The following is a 13,388-nucleotide window of genomic DNA, read 5'->3' on the forward strand; positions in this document are numbered from 1 at the left end:
TAAATGATTTAATGTTAAAGGGTTACCGGACACAGCCAGAATTATTTGATATTCTTATTCGTTTTAGGACTTATAAATTTGCCCTTACAGCTGACATTCAAAAAATGTTCAGGCAAATTAAAATTAATCCCGATCAAACTTTTCTACTAAATATTTTATGGCGTGATTCACCGCAAGAGGAATTGCAATGTTTAGAATTGCAAACAGTAACTTATGGAACGAAATCGGCCCCCTTTCTAAGTACCCGTTGCTTAATGGAATTAGCCCTTGATCACAAGAATTCATATCCTCTCGCTAGTGATGCTTTGTTAAATTCATGTTATGTAGATGACATTCTCTTTGGCTCCGTAACTCTGGATGGGCTCTTTAAGGCTCATATTGAAATATCTGAACTTCTTAAAAGGGCATGTATCTCACTACACAAATGGTGCTCTAACTCTAAGGAATTTTTAACAAATATCACTAACAAATCTCAAATTGCTAGTTATACAATTTCTCCAGAAAAGATTGCATCCAACAAGGTCTTAGGTTTACGTTGGGATGCCCAAACAGACAGTTTCTCAATTTCTATACCTAAAATTATGGTTAAAACTTCTTTCACAAAACGTGAAGTACTCTCCACAATAGCGCAAATATTTGATCCTCAGGGTCTCATAGCTCCTGTTACTATTATCGCAAAGATAATAATGCAAAAGATTTGGTTGTCAAAGGTAAATTGGGATGATGCTCTTACTTCTGAGTTACTGTCAGAATGGATTGTATTTGTTTCTAATATCCCGTTCCTCAAAAATATTAATATTCCTAGACCACTATTCAGAACTGATCCAGATAAAATTATAAAAATTGAAATTCACGCTTTCTCGGATGCTAGTATAAGAGCCTATGCTACATGTGTATATATACGAGTTATGGATCAATCTAAAAAGGTTAGTTGTACTCTTGTAGCTTCCAAAAGTCGTGTAGCTCCTCTCAAAACCCTAACTCTTCCACGATTGGAACTTATGGGCGCAGTTTTATGCTCCAAGCTCACCCAACGTTTAATTACTACCCTAAACTCAACTAGTATGTACATCAACTCTATTAACTTATGGTCCGATTCAGAAATTGTGATGGCATGGCTTAAATCCCATCCTTCTCGATGGTCACAATTTGTAGCAAACCGTGTAGCACAAATTCAAGAAATATCCTCTGGTTTTCATTGGCGATATGTCAAATCAAAGGAAAATGCAGCAGATATTCTCTCTCGTGGAATCATACCATCCGAACTTGTAAATTCTCATTTATGGTGGCATGGACCACAATGGCTTGGTAAATATGATCTAACTCTAGATAGTTGTGACAAGGGGATGACATGTTCTAATCCACCCGAGGAAAGAAGATTATCTCATATGCAAACTCAACAATACCCTATAGAAAATTTTTGTTGTTCCATGTCAAATAAGTTTTCAAACTGCTCAACCTTTCAAAGAACCCTGGCTTATTGTTTTAGATTCATACACAATGCTACTATCTCTTCTGTCAGAAGGTACGGCCCCCTTTCAGTATCAGAGTTGCATTCCTCTGAGCAAAAAATAATTACATTTTTGCAACTTGTTTACTTTTCTCAAGAAATTTCAGAGCTTAAGTCGGAAAAAACTCTTTCCAACAAATCTCTTCTTTCACTAAATGTTTTTCTTGATGATAAGGAGATGTTAAGAGTTGGTGGTAGACTCAAGCATGCTCACGTTCCCTTTGATCAGAAATATCCACTTCTGTTGCCCTCCAAACATCACATCGTCCAACTTATGTTGAAAAGAGAACATATTAGATTATGTCATTCAGGTGCCCAGACCACCCTTTCCAATTTTCGTCTCAAGTATTGGCCCTTAAATGGATTAAGAACAATAAAGAAAATTATCCACTCTTGTATCACTTGCTTTCGATTTAGGGCTCAACCTGCCTCTCAACTAATGGCAGACTTACCCAAAGAACGCCTAGTTGTCTCACACCCATTTACCAATGTAGGTACAGACTTTGGTGGACCTTTTTTTATAAAGAGTTCAAGACTTCGTAAGGCTCCAGTAACAAAATGTTATATTGCCATATTCGTATGTATGGTTACCCGTGCGGTCCATATAGAACTTGTGTCAGTACTCTCCACAGAGGCATTCATACTCACACTCAAACGTTTCATTAGTAGGCGTGGCAATCCAAAAATAATTTACAGTGATAATGCTTCAAACTTCTTTGGTGCTAAGAACCAACTCAAGGAGTTCTACACATTTTTAAAAAATAAGGAAACGTCTAACTCAATCCAAAAATTTCTTGCTGCTTCTGAAATAAGTTGGAAATTTATCCCCCCTCGCTCTCCTCATCATGGCGGATTATGAGAAGCCGCCATTAAAAGCACAAAATATCATATTTTTAGACTGATAGGAAATTCTCAACTGACATTTGAAGAGTTCAGTACCGTACTCGCTCAAATTGAAGCTGTTCTGAACTCACGTCCTCTATGTTCTTTATCTAACGATCCTTCAGATCTCCCTTGTTTAACTCCAGGACACTTTTTAATCGGTAAGCCTCTCACTTCTTTTCCTGAAAGGGATGTTTCTGATATATCCGAAAATAGATTGTCAATTTGGCAAAGGAGTACAAAAATTCAACAGCTGTTTTGGAAACGCTGGACTGTTGACTATTTAAATAGACTGCAGAATAGGCCCAAATGGACCTCAACTAAGGAAAATTTGCAATTGAACGATTTGGTTCTCTTAAAGGATGAGAATAATCCTCCTTTGAAGTGGCCCCTGGCAAGAGTGATTGAAGTTTTTCCAGGAAACAATAAGAGAGTTAGAGTTGTCAAGGTACAAACTAAGGATGGAATCTTTACTCGCTCAATTGCAAAACTATGTCCCTTACCAGATTATAAACGTTAATGTTAATTAGTATAAGAATAGTTTTTTTTAAGGTAGTGTTTGTTCGCGAGTGCGGTTAGTGTTTGTAGTGTCGTCTTACTTTTCGAACTTATGATGGAACAACTCTCTTTCTTAGTTTATTATTACGTATATATTATTTTCTTTCTGTAATTTTTTGTTAAATCCTCTTAATTTTGAAGGGAACCCTTCAACGTGTGGGCAGGATGTTGTAACTTACAACAGTTAAAAATATTTTAATGAAATGTACATTGTTGTTCAACTGCCCGTATGTTATCTGCTATGTCTATATCTCTTTTTGACCTGTTAAAAACGCAGATACTTACCCCGCTACGCCTCGAGGAGAACACATTTTTTCATTTTTAGTCAGTCACCAAGTAGCAGCGGTCGAGTGCGTACCGTATGGGGTTTTACCTTCGTTTACGCAATGACGCTCTAAAAATTGTATTACCAGCCTCCGTAGATAAGGAATTTTGTTTAATGCTACTGTACTGTGTGTAATAGAATTTTGTAGTATACCAACGTTGTAGTTATTTATCATAATTAGTGAACCAGCCCTGGAAAAACAGTAAAGTCTAAAATAAGTTTAGCTACGAACATAATACCTGTTCGTACTCTAATTGTATATTAGCAAGGTTCATTGGCTAAGCTTTATACACTACTGACTTTAAAAGACACGATCTCTTCGAGTTAATGCAACACACGGTAATTCGTACGCCGGTTTCTCGAAAGATTACTTCAAGCATGCTTCTGACAATCTTCCAATCCAGATTTTCTAGTGCATGACCTATCTTGGGTAAGGCCAAATTCTTGACGTCATAATTGCACACGATTTTCTTCAAATTAGTTAGAGCACGCCATATATCCTCGTAGCTTGCCTTGTCTGCATACGACTTCCTGGTCACCATATACAGCAAAGATCGAGGACCATCTTCTAATCTCAATACTCTTCCAACTTTAGGCTGCTGATTTTTTAACTCGTTCAAACGACCGAACTTCTTATAGAATACGGACGAGATTCCTTTATTCATCTCAAAGTCTTTGGCAACACAGTGTGCTAGAGAGACGTTATGCGGAACACTAAAAATATCCTGCTGAACTTCCGTGGTCACGTCGAATCTAGCACTCTTTCTATCTGCGTAATTTGACATAAATTCGATAAAGCTTGGTCGCCGGTCATCTTTGATCTCATGTTGAAGGGTTCGTGCTTGTTCTGTTTCATTTGAGCCAGCATAAGGTGCAAGACGATTTATGTGAACCACTTTTGGTTTATCTTTCGGCAACTTCTTAATTCGGTATATTACGTCATTTATTCTCTTTTCAATTTCATACGGACCTTCCCATTGTCTTTGCTGTTTAAGAGACAAGTTCCGACGACGTTGTGCATTATAAAGCCAAACAAAATCACCTACTTCAAAGTTTTCATTCTTGCTTCGAGAATAATATTGATCTTTCATTCTGTCACTGGCTAACTGGATGTGTTGTCGGGCAAGTTCATGAATGTTGTTCATTGTTAACTTCAGGCGGTCGACATAATCTTCGCTTGCAACATGTTCTTCGGAAGGTCTGCAGCCAAACTCTAGGTCGCAGGACAAACGGACTTCACGACCTAACATCAGACAGTTTAAGTCTGGCCTGTAGTTTCATTCACGGCCGAGCGGTAGGCCATTAGGAATAAATGAACGTGCTGGTCCCAATCTCTTTAACGTTCTGATACAACTTTGGACAGATGTTTACCCATCGTTCGGTTCATCCTCTCTACCATTCCATCTGATTGAGGATACAGGGATGTCGTTCTAGTCTTATTGACGTCGCCTAGAATATATAAATCGTCTGTATTAAGCTTCCGTTAGATGTATAGAATTTAAATGGAATTTAATCATAGAGCTTTTTGACTTCATCGCCATATTTCATATCTGCAGTCGGTGCATATATTTGAAGTCTACCATAAAATGTATTATATCTATTTCTTGAAGAATTATTATATATTTTTTCTATTTGCCGACTCAATAGACTCAATAATTAAAATGTACACTCTAAATTCGGTGTAGTTATTTAATCTCTAACTCAGCCATAATTTATTTTATTAGACATCTAAGTACTTTTTCGTGGTCTACTATTATTTTTAATAACATTGATCATTCACCACATAGGTATATTTCTGTTTTATTATGACTTCTTTATTTTCATGATATCCATATTTGAGGTTAAATATTTGTTTTTAGCTTGCTAAGCGATACAATATGGTGATCCTTTCATCCATCTTAGAAAGGGATTCCATACATGGGGACACAATTTGGAATACCTGTGTTGTGATTGATAATCATGGTGAGTATCTTGGGAAACACAGGAAGAACCATATCCCAAGGGTAGGAGATTTTAACGAGTCTACATATTACTTTGAAGGAAATACAGGCCATCCTGTGTTCAAGGTAGGTAATATCTACACCAGTTTTTGATGTGCATGTCATCACTTTATTAGATTTTTTGATCATTATATTTCTTATAGTCACATTTATCGTTTTTAGACTGAGTTTGGAAAAATTGCCATTAACATTTGTTATGGAAGACATCATCCATTGAATTGGCTAGGGTTTGCATTAAACGGTGCTGAAATTGTGTTCAATCCTTCAGCTACTGTAAGTATATAAATAAAATAATATGTACGACTTATCTACAAGGGCGAACATGTTTCAGACTGGTGGTTTAAGTGAACCTTTGTGGGGAGTGGAAGCCAGAAATGCAGCAATAGCAAATTCTTATTATACTTGTGCTATAAACAGAGTTGGTAAGGAAGTTTTTCAAAATGAGTTTACGTCCGGCAATGGTCAACCAGCTCATAAGGATTTTGGACATTTTTATGGGTCCAGTTATGTAACAGCTCCAAATGGTTCTAGAACACATGTAAGTAATTGTTACCTATATTAGAATCAACTTTTAATTCTCCTTCTCTATTTAATACCTTCCGATAGTTTTATTTTAAAAAACGTTCTAAAGATAACGAAATCTAGCGTATTGTGCTTTTTTTCATATTTCTCCTTCCAAAAATTTTTATATTGCCTGTTCTCACATATTCTTTTGTATAATATTATGAATCTCGTTTTACTTTTTAAAACATTAAATTTAAGTTTGTATTTTTGTAGGGTTTATCACGAACAAGAAACGGTTTACTCATTGCTGAACTAGACCTTAACCTTTGTCGCCAAGTGAGAGATGTATGGGGATTTCAAGTAAGTAACGCTCAAATGTATTATAATAACTTCTTTACTAGATATAGATAGCCAGAATATTAAACATAATACGTGGAGTGCATGGAATGTCTAATATATGAATGTATATTTTACCCAAAAGGATTACTATTATCTTCAAAACATTTTCGGTCCGGTCGGACCATCATCAGTGAATCCTAGAAGTATTTCTAGGAATCACTAGATTCACATAAATATGTGGAAAAACTTACATTTTAAAAGTAGTTGAAATGAGCTACCAATATAGGTGCAAAAACCTTTAGATTACATGAAAATGATATTGTAAAATTGTAATGATACAAGGTAGATTTTATAGAATATCACTTTAAAGGAACATACATTTTCCCTGTCTCGAAAGAATTACAGCTTTTGTATAATGGTTAGAACCAGTTAACTGACTAGTTCAGAAAGGAAGTATTTATTAAAATTGACAGGTCTTCAAGACAGTCGAAAGTAGATTTTTGGTAACCAGTCAAGCAATAGCCCAATATGGGTATTAGGTGAAATAAAATTTATTTATGAATTATATTGTATAAGTCTAAAACTGTGAGTCTGTGTTCGCCTCTACTCAATACAGGACAGACAAGGTGGGGAATTTCTTGTCCCTAACACGGAATGTCCCAATGGCTAACAGAAAACGCTCTGAGGATATACAGAACCCTAAGACAGGTGTGAATAAGATATAACCAAATAAAAACCATCGAACCAACTGAGAATAGGGACAGCAGCTATGTCATTAATTGTAGATTTATTAGGCGTAACATCTTCTTCTTCTTGATGTGCCTATCCGTTACGAATGTTGGCGATCGTCACGGCAATCTTTATCTTATCTGCAGCAGCGCGGTAAAGGTGCACAGACGTTGTATTGAACCAGTTTCTGAGGTTCTTTAACCAAGATGTTCTTCTTCTCCCTTGACCTCGTTTTCCAAATATTTTTCCTTGCAGGATGGCTTGAAGGAGAGCATATCTGGATTCATTTCGCATAATATGTCCGAAGAACTCTAACTTTCGAGATTTGATGGTGGTCAGTACCTCTCGGTTTTTATTCATTATTCTGAGAACCTCCTCATTTGTGACTCGGTCAGTCAAAGGGATCTTAAGCATTCTCCGATATAGCCACATCTCAAATGCTTCCAGTTTTCTGCACATATCTTCGTTCAAGGTCCACGATTTAACACCATAAAAAAGCATTCTTACTTTTGTATCAAGAGAGAGGTTGTGACTCTTGAAGAAGGCCCCCATCCGATTGAAGGTGGATCTAGTTTTTCCGATGCGTGCTCTAATCTCCTGGTTGTTGGTCCATTCTTCATTTATTATGGTGCCAAGGTAGTTGTAGTGCGTCACTCTTTCTACAAGGGATTAGTTGACATAGAGTTGACCTTATGTTATCCTTTTCTTGCTAACTAAGCTTTGTCTTCTTAACGTTTATATTTAGTCCATATTGTTGACTGTAATACGTGATTTTGTTCATAAGAACTTGTAGATCTTCTAAGTTGTCCGCAAATACTATGGTGTGATCTGCATATCTGATGTTGTTTAGCCGGTAACCATTTAGTAGAATACCTTTTTCAGTTTCGTGCAAAGTTTCGATAAATATTCTTTCAGAGTACAGATTGAAGATTGGAGGAGACAAAATACAGCCTTGCCTTTTTAAACAAATAAATTACTTTTTAAACAAACGTGTTGTCACAACACCTCAAAACTCTAAATTCCTAGAGGCCAGCATGTGAATAAATCACCCTCCTTTGTCGTATTGTTGTCTTTGTTTGATATATTCTATTATGGACAGACAAGCTACTTAATTTTACAATTTTATATTCTGTGGATAGAAAAGGAAGGAAATAAACAACATTCGGAAATAATGTCTAGACATGTGCAAAGAGTCAGTAAATAGACTATAAATTAGACCAACTACTTACTATGTAGAGATATTATTACAAAAAAAATTTTCTATGCAAATCGTGAAATCGTGGTTTTCTGTCTGCTTTACGATGGAATTCATAACAAGACAGTTTTGCTGACATTATTTGATATAATGGAATGTGAGTATTAATGAACATCGATATCATGCTAAGATTATTTATCCTATGCATACTTTTATGACGACTAATATTTGAATTTCGGATTTACCTGCATTACTAAAGGGGATGTAGAACTCCCTAATGTGTTGTTTATCACAAAGTGTTGGCAGCTGAAAGATGCTTCCTACTAAACTAAAACGATATTGGGAATCAACTCACAATCATTTACAAGGTAAGCCAAGAGACTTTTTTGTAAGAAAATTGCGAACTGAAACATCAGTACACAGCTTTGGTTTCAAGAGCATTGCTGGCCTTTTACCTGGTAGCTCACCATGTTCTAAATGTAAGAAACTACACACGATTACTGAAGAATTGTTATTACCTGTACCTGTTTTTTTGGCATTCAACTGGAAGAGACAACCGATAGTAATGACGATGCTAAATTAATATGTTATGTACAGTACATACAAGAAACAAATGTTTGTAAGGATTTTTAAGTTGAACTACATTAAAACACGACCCGTGAAATCAAGTCTTTCCCTTAGCTTTGTGAAGAATTGGGTGCCGAGCATACCGCTTTAATTTATTATTGCAACTTTCGACGGTTGTCCAAAGGTAATGTACTCACACGTACATACGAATTTTACACGTATCTACAGATAGAATCACATAATGATGCGCAAAGCTTTATATACAGAGTTTATCAAAATAATGGCATATCTCTGTGACATATTAAGCAAATTAAATGATCCTTTGCAGGGAAACAATACTAATATTCTGCAATCGGCATATCAAATATCTGGTTTTCAGAACAAAGTGATCTTATGGAAGAGAAAATTAGAAGATCAAGTAATTTATTGTTTCCCTGCTTCACAAAGTATTATACAGAAAAAATCGGTAGAAATTCTCGACCCTTCTTTAAAAATAATGTTTATACAGCAGTTGCTACCATTAAGCGAACACTTTTAAAAATATTTTCCGGATAATCCGGATTAATATGACTGGGTTAAAAACCCTTTACAGTCACCCACACCATCGACACTTTCAACAGAGGAAGAAGAACAATTTATAGAATTCTCCTGTGATTCCAGTCTAAAGCTTCAATACGATAAGGACAAACTGTTTGAATTTTGGAACTTAATTTCTCATTAATATAGTGCCATCAGCACTGCAGCATTAATTACTAATAGTTTTATTACTTAAAACTTTGCAATTTAAGGTATATTTCCATGATATTTAAATCAAAATAATGTATTTTATTTTAGATGACTCAAAGGCTGGATATGTATGCAGATCTGCTAAAAGAAGCTATTAAGCCCGACTTTAAACCACAAATCATAGAGAAATCATAACTGCTATAAAACTAAATTTTTTACGTAAAATCTTTTTTGTTTATTGGATTGTTTATTTAATTTGATATTAAAAATGGGTGGTTTATTTGTGATATTATTGTCCTTAATAAGTAAATATATATAGCAAATATTGTCAGTAAAAGCATTATATTGTTATATTATATTTTGTTAATTAATAAAATAAAAGATAAACTTATGATATATTTAATTTGATTAAAACACCTTACCCGTATTTCCGCGATTCTTGGAAAGTCGTTTACAATACCTGGAGTAGGGCGGTGATGAAAAATAAAGAGCATCAAGATCGTCGCCTCTAAAGCTCTGGTTTCCTCGAATGCGGTATCGGCAAATTGCTATCGCAATATTGCGGCGAATGACGTCATAGAAAACTGTACCATGCACAATGATAGTAGTGGTTTTCAAGGAAGTGTTGGAAGCCACCGCAACGCAATATGACGGTGCCGGCATATTGAATGCGGTAGCCAATGAGGCGAGAAACATTCTGTTTTAGTTTATTGCGGTGGTGAAGTGTGGTGATTCGCTTGTGTTTTTATATTGTAATTCCTTTTAACTGATAAAATAGGTATACCTATTTGTTCTTGTATCTTATAAAGTTAAGTTATTTAAAAGTGTATTTACCGTAATATGTTCTGGACTAAAACACACTAAATGGACAAAGTGAGCAAGACGAAATATTGATAGATTTTGTTAGAAATCATGAATGTTTGTATAATGTTCAATGGAAAGATTACAAGAAAACCCAACTAAAACAGAGTTTATGGAAAGAACTAGCGCAGATACTTCAAATAACAGGTAATACAATAACACAAATTCTAACTAATATCAAAAATATTTAATTATAATATTTTACATTGCTGTAATCCACTCATTTTCTCGATAATGTTGTTCCTGCCATACTACAGCACAGGGTCCATTAAAATACGTTTTAAATGTCTCACGAATTTGGACTGCTACTTGGACTTGTTTTGAATTAGTGGAAGTAAATTTTCTGTAGGTAGTAGATATTTCTCTGTACTATTAGTTGATGTCGAAAGTATGTTTGATTCTCGCAGAAGATTATATAAGATACAGGCACACATTATTAGTTTATCCGTGGTTTTAGGTGCGTAGCAATTGGCTGAAAAAATATTCGAAAAAATGCACAAAGAATGCCAAAGGCGTTTTCAGATGTCCTGCGAGCTCGAGAAAGTCGGTAGTTATACATTGCTTTAGTTTTATCGGTCACTGATTGATTTCCTGGGTATGGTTTCATGAGATGTTCATGAAGAGCAAATGCCTCATCCCCGAGAATAACATAAGATAGCAGGATATTCATACCAGGCAGTGGTTGTGGCGATGGAATATTAAATTCTTTTTGCAGAATCTTTTGTTCAAATCTGCTTTTTGAATATATGCCTAAAATGAAATATGTTTTATTAGAAAAATTAAAATTACGTTAATTGTAATGAATTTACCTGCATCTCCTTCTCTCCCGTACTATCCTATGTTTACTGCAACAAATTTATTGTCTGCGTCTAAAATTGCCAACATAACCACTGAATAAAACTTTATTTTTTGAAGCCTTTATTAGAATGTGTTTACCATCAATTGCTCCAACACAATTCGGAAAATCCCAAAGAGATCTATATTTCCTAGATATTGTTTTGAACATTTCCTCTGTTGGTTGTGGCATTACCAAAGTGAACATTCTTGTAACAATGGATTCAGCAACTTGCCTTATTATTATACTAATCCATGAATGACATATTCTAAACTGAAACGCCAACGATCTAAAAGATTCTCCTGTAGCTGAAAACCTAAAAAAATAACATCTAGTAATTCATGACATATATTTATAGACAATGATTTCAGCAAGAGATGGGGATATGTAAGAGATTATTACATAAAATGACGAGGCAAGCCTAGCACGGGTTCATCTGGGAAAGCAGCGAAGAAAAGATCGGTCCAGATATCATTCTTAGATAGTATCTCTTCGGCCAAGAGAAGGTAAATTTATATTTCCTTATTTTACTGATAATAAAATATTTTTATTTTACTTTTAGTACTCTCAGCAATATAGTCTGAACTACTTATTACCGCGGATGAAACTAGCAACAATATTTTAAATATCCAAGAAGCCGAAGCTGAAATTGTAAAAACTCCAAGAGTTAATAAACGCAAATATCCATCGCAAGCTACATCCACATCTGCAGATGAACGTTTGAAAATATTAAAACAAATAGCCGAAAGAGAAGATCTACAAAATATGGAAAAGCAAGATGAAAATAATTTATTCTTTGCATCAATGGCAAAAATAACTAAACAGTTGCCAAAAGTAGTTCAGGCTAGGCTTCGAATGAAAATTGGAAATTTAGTAGGAAATGCAAAGATTAAACAATTGTCATCATTTACAAGTTCTAACTGTGAGTATAGACCATCATCAGCAGGTAGCCTGTATGTACAAGCTTACTTGTATGTAAATTTATCAAATAAATGTACATTTCTTCAAAATAAAAGTATATGTAAGACTATGTGTTACTTTTGTATTTGATGTAGTCAATAGTAATGGAAATACATACCTTAAAAACAGGCATAATTTCTGCTCAGGAGTCAATGGATTTGGAACACAGTTTGTTGGTATTGCACAAAGATCGTCTTTTATATATCCTAGGACGTAATCAAATAAGACCGGCGTCAACCGAAACTATTCTCTGAACTTATTTTCGTTAGTATGTAAATGGCGACAAATCAAAATTTGGTATGCACCCTCTACAGTTTCATTTTTAAAAAGGTCAGATTCACTTCTTCTATTATTCTCTTTCTCTGATTCCTCACCATCTAGAACTACTAAAAGAGCTTTCTGAGTTTACACATTTCATGGCCGCAAGAAAGGAACTTGATTTTTCCATCGCAATATTACGGTCGCAATTTGCCGATACCGCTTTCGAGGAAACCAAAGCTTAAGAGACTGCTTATCCACTACAAGATATTCGCTCCGTGCAGCTGAATAAGTATCGCTCTCTATTAGTTATTATACAGGGTGTCCAGAAACTCTCCTGGCAAACGTAGACCGTAGATTCCTTATATAATTTTAAGACCATTTTACCCAATTCACCTAGTCCGAAAATGCTTCCTAAGGGAGCTAGAGCTCTTTGAATATGAAGGTGGCTGCTTGCAATTGGTTTTTTTGTAAATACATCCAGAACGCTTCTATTTATAAAAACGAAAACTGGTAAGATTATTTATTCACCAGAGTTGAATCGATTCCGCTAATTGCTAATTAGCGGACAAGATGCTTAAGTGTTACGTGTGGCCTGTTCTCCTGTACGGAATGGAAGCATGGACGTTAAAGGCCAGTTCCATTAACAAACTTGAAGTGTTCGAAATGTGTTGCCTGCGTCGAATGCTCAGAATATCATGGACGGACAGGGTCAGAAACGAGGAAGTACTCAGAAGAGCGGGCTTACAGGATAGGGAACTTTTTAATTATGTAAAAAGTAAGAAGACTGCATACTTGGGGCACATTATACGAGGAGAACGATACACTTTTCAGCAACTGATACTCGAAGGGAAAATAGAGGGTAGGAGAGGTCTCGGACGTAAAAAAATGTCATGGCTGCGCAATATTCGACAATGGACAGGAATCCACAGCTATGAAATGCTTCGCAATGCTGCTAAAAACAGAATTATTTAACATCTCACCTGACAAGACGATGTACGGTGGACGCCTACGCAGAAATGCATGGCACCTTAAGAAGAAGAAGAATTGCTAATTTCCAGTACAGGTCATAGGCGTCCGTTTTGGGTAGGTCAATGGTTATTTTACCGCATAACTTTTTTGTTTTTAACTTTTGTTAA

At 35.4% G+C, this 13,388-nt stretch overlaps 1 protein-coding gene across 2 annotated transcripts in view; it reads left to right on the plus strand.

Moving 5' to 3' along the window:
* The window catches only part of pyd3 (beta-ureidopropionase pyd3), a 36,233-nt gene extending 26,553 nt beyond the window's left edge, over positions 1–9,680 (plus strand). The window contains exons 4-8 of one of the 2 annotated variants that reach the window (XM_072525730.1): positions 5,135–5,341; positions 5,438–5,548; positions 5,607–5,813; positions 6,053–6,139; positions 9,444–9,680. In XM_072525730.1, the coding sequence (XP_072381831.1) occupies positions 5,135–5,341; positions 5,438–5,548; positions 5,607–5,813; positions 6,053–6,139; positions 9,444–9,530 (699 nt within the window). In that variant the 3' untranslated portion in view covers positions 9,531–9,680. The remainder of the gene's footprint in view (positions 1–5,134; positions 5,342–5,437; positions 5,549–5,606; positions 5,814–6,052; positions 6,140–9,443) is intronic. The other variant, XM_072525728.1, reaches the window with a different exon arrangement.
* The last annotated feature ends 3,708 nt before the right edge of the window (positions 9,681–13,388 follow it).

This window comes from Diabrotica undecimpunctata, chromosome 3 (genome assembly GCF_040954645.1).
Source record: "Diabrotica undecimpunctata isolate CICGRU chromosome 3, icDiaUnde3, whole genome shotgun sequence".
NCBI classification, from domain to species: Eukaryota; Metazoa; Arthropoda; class Insecta; order Coleoptera; family Chrysomelidae; genus Diabrotica; species Diabrotica undecimpunctata.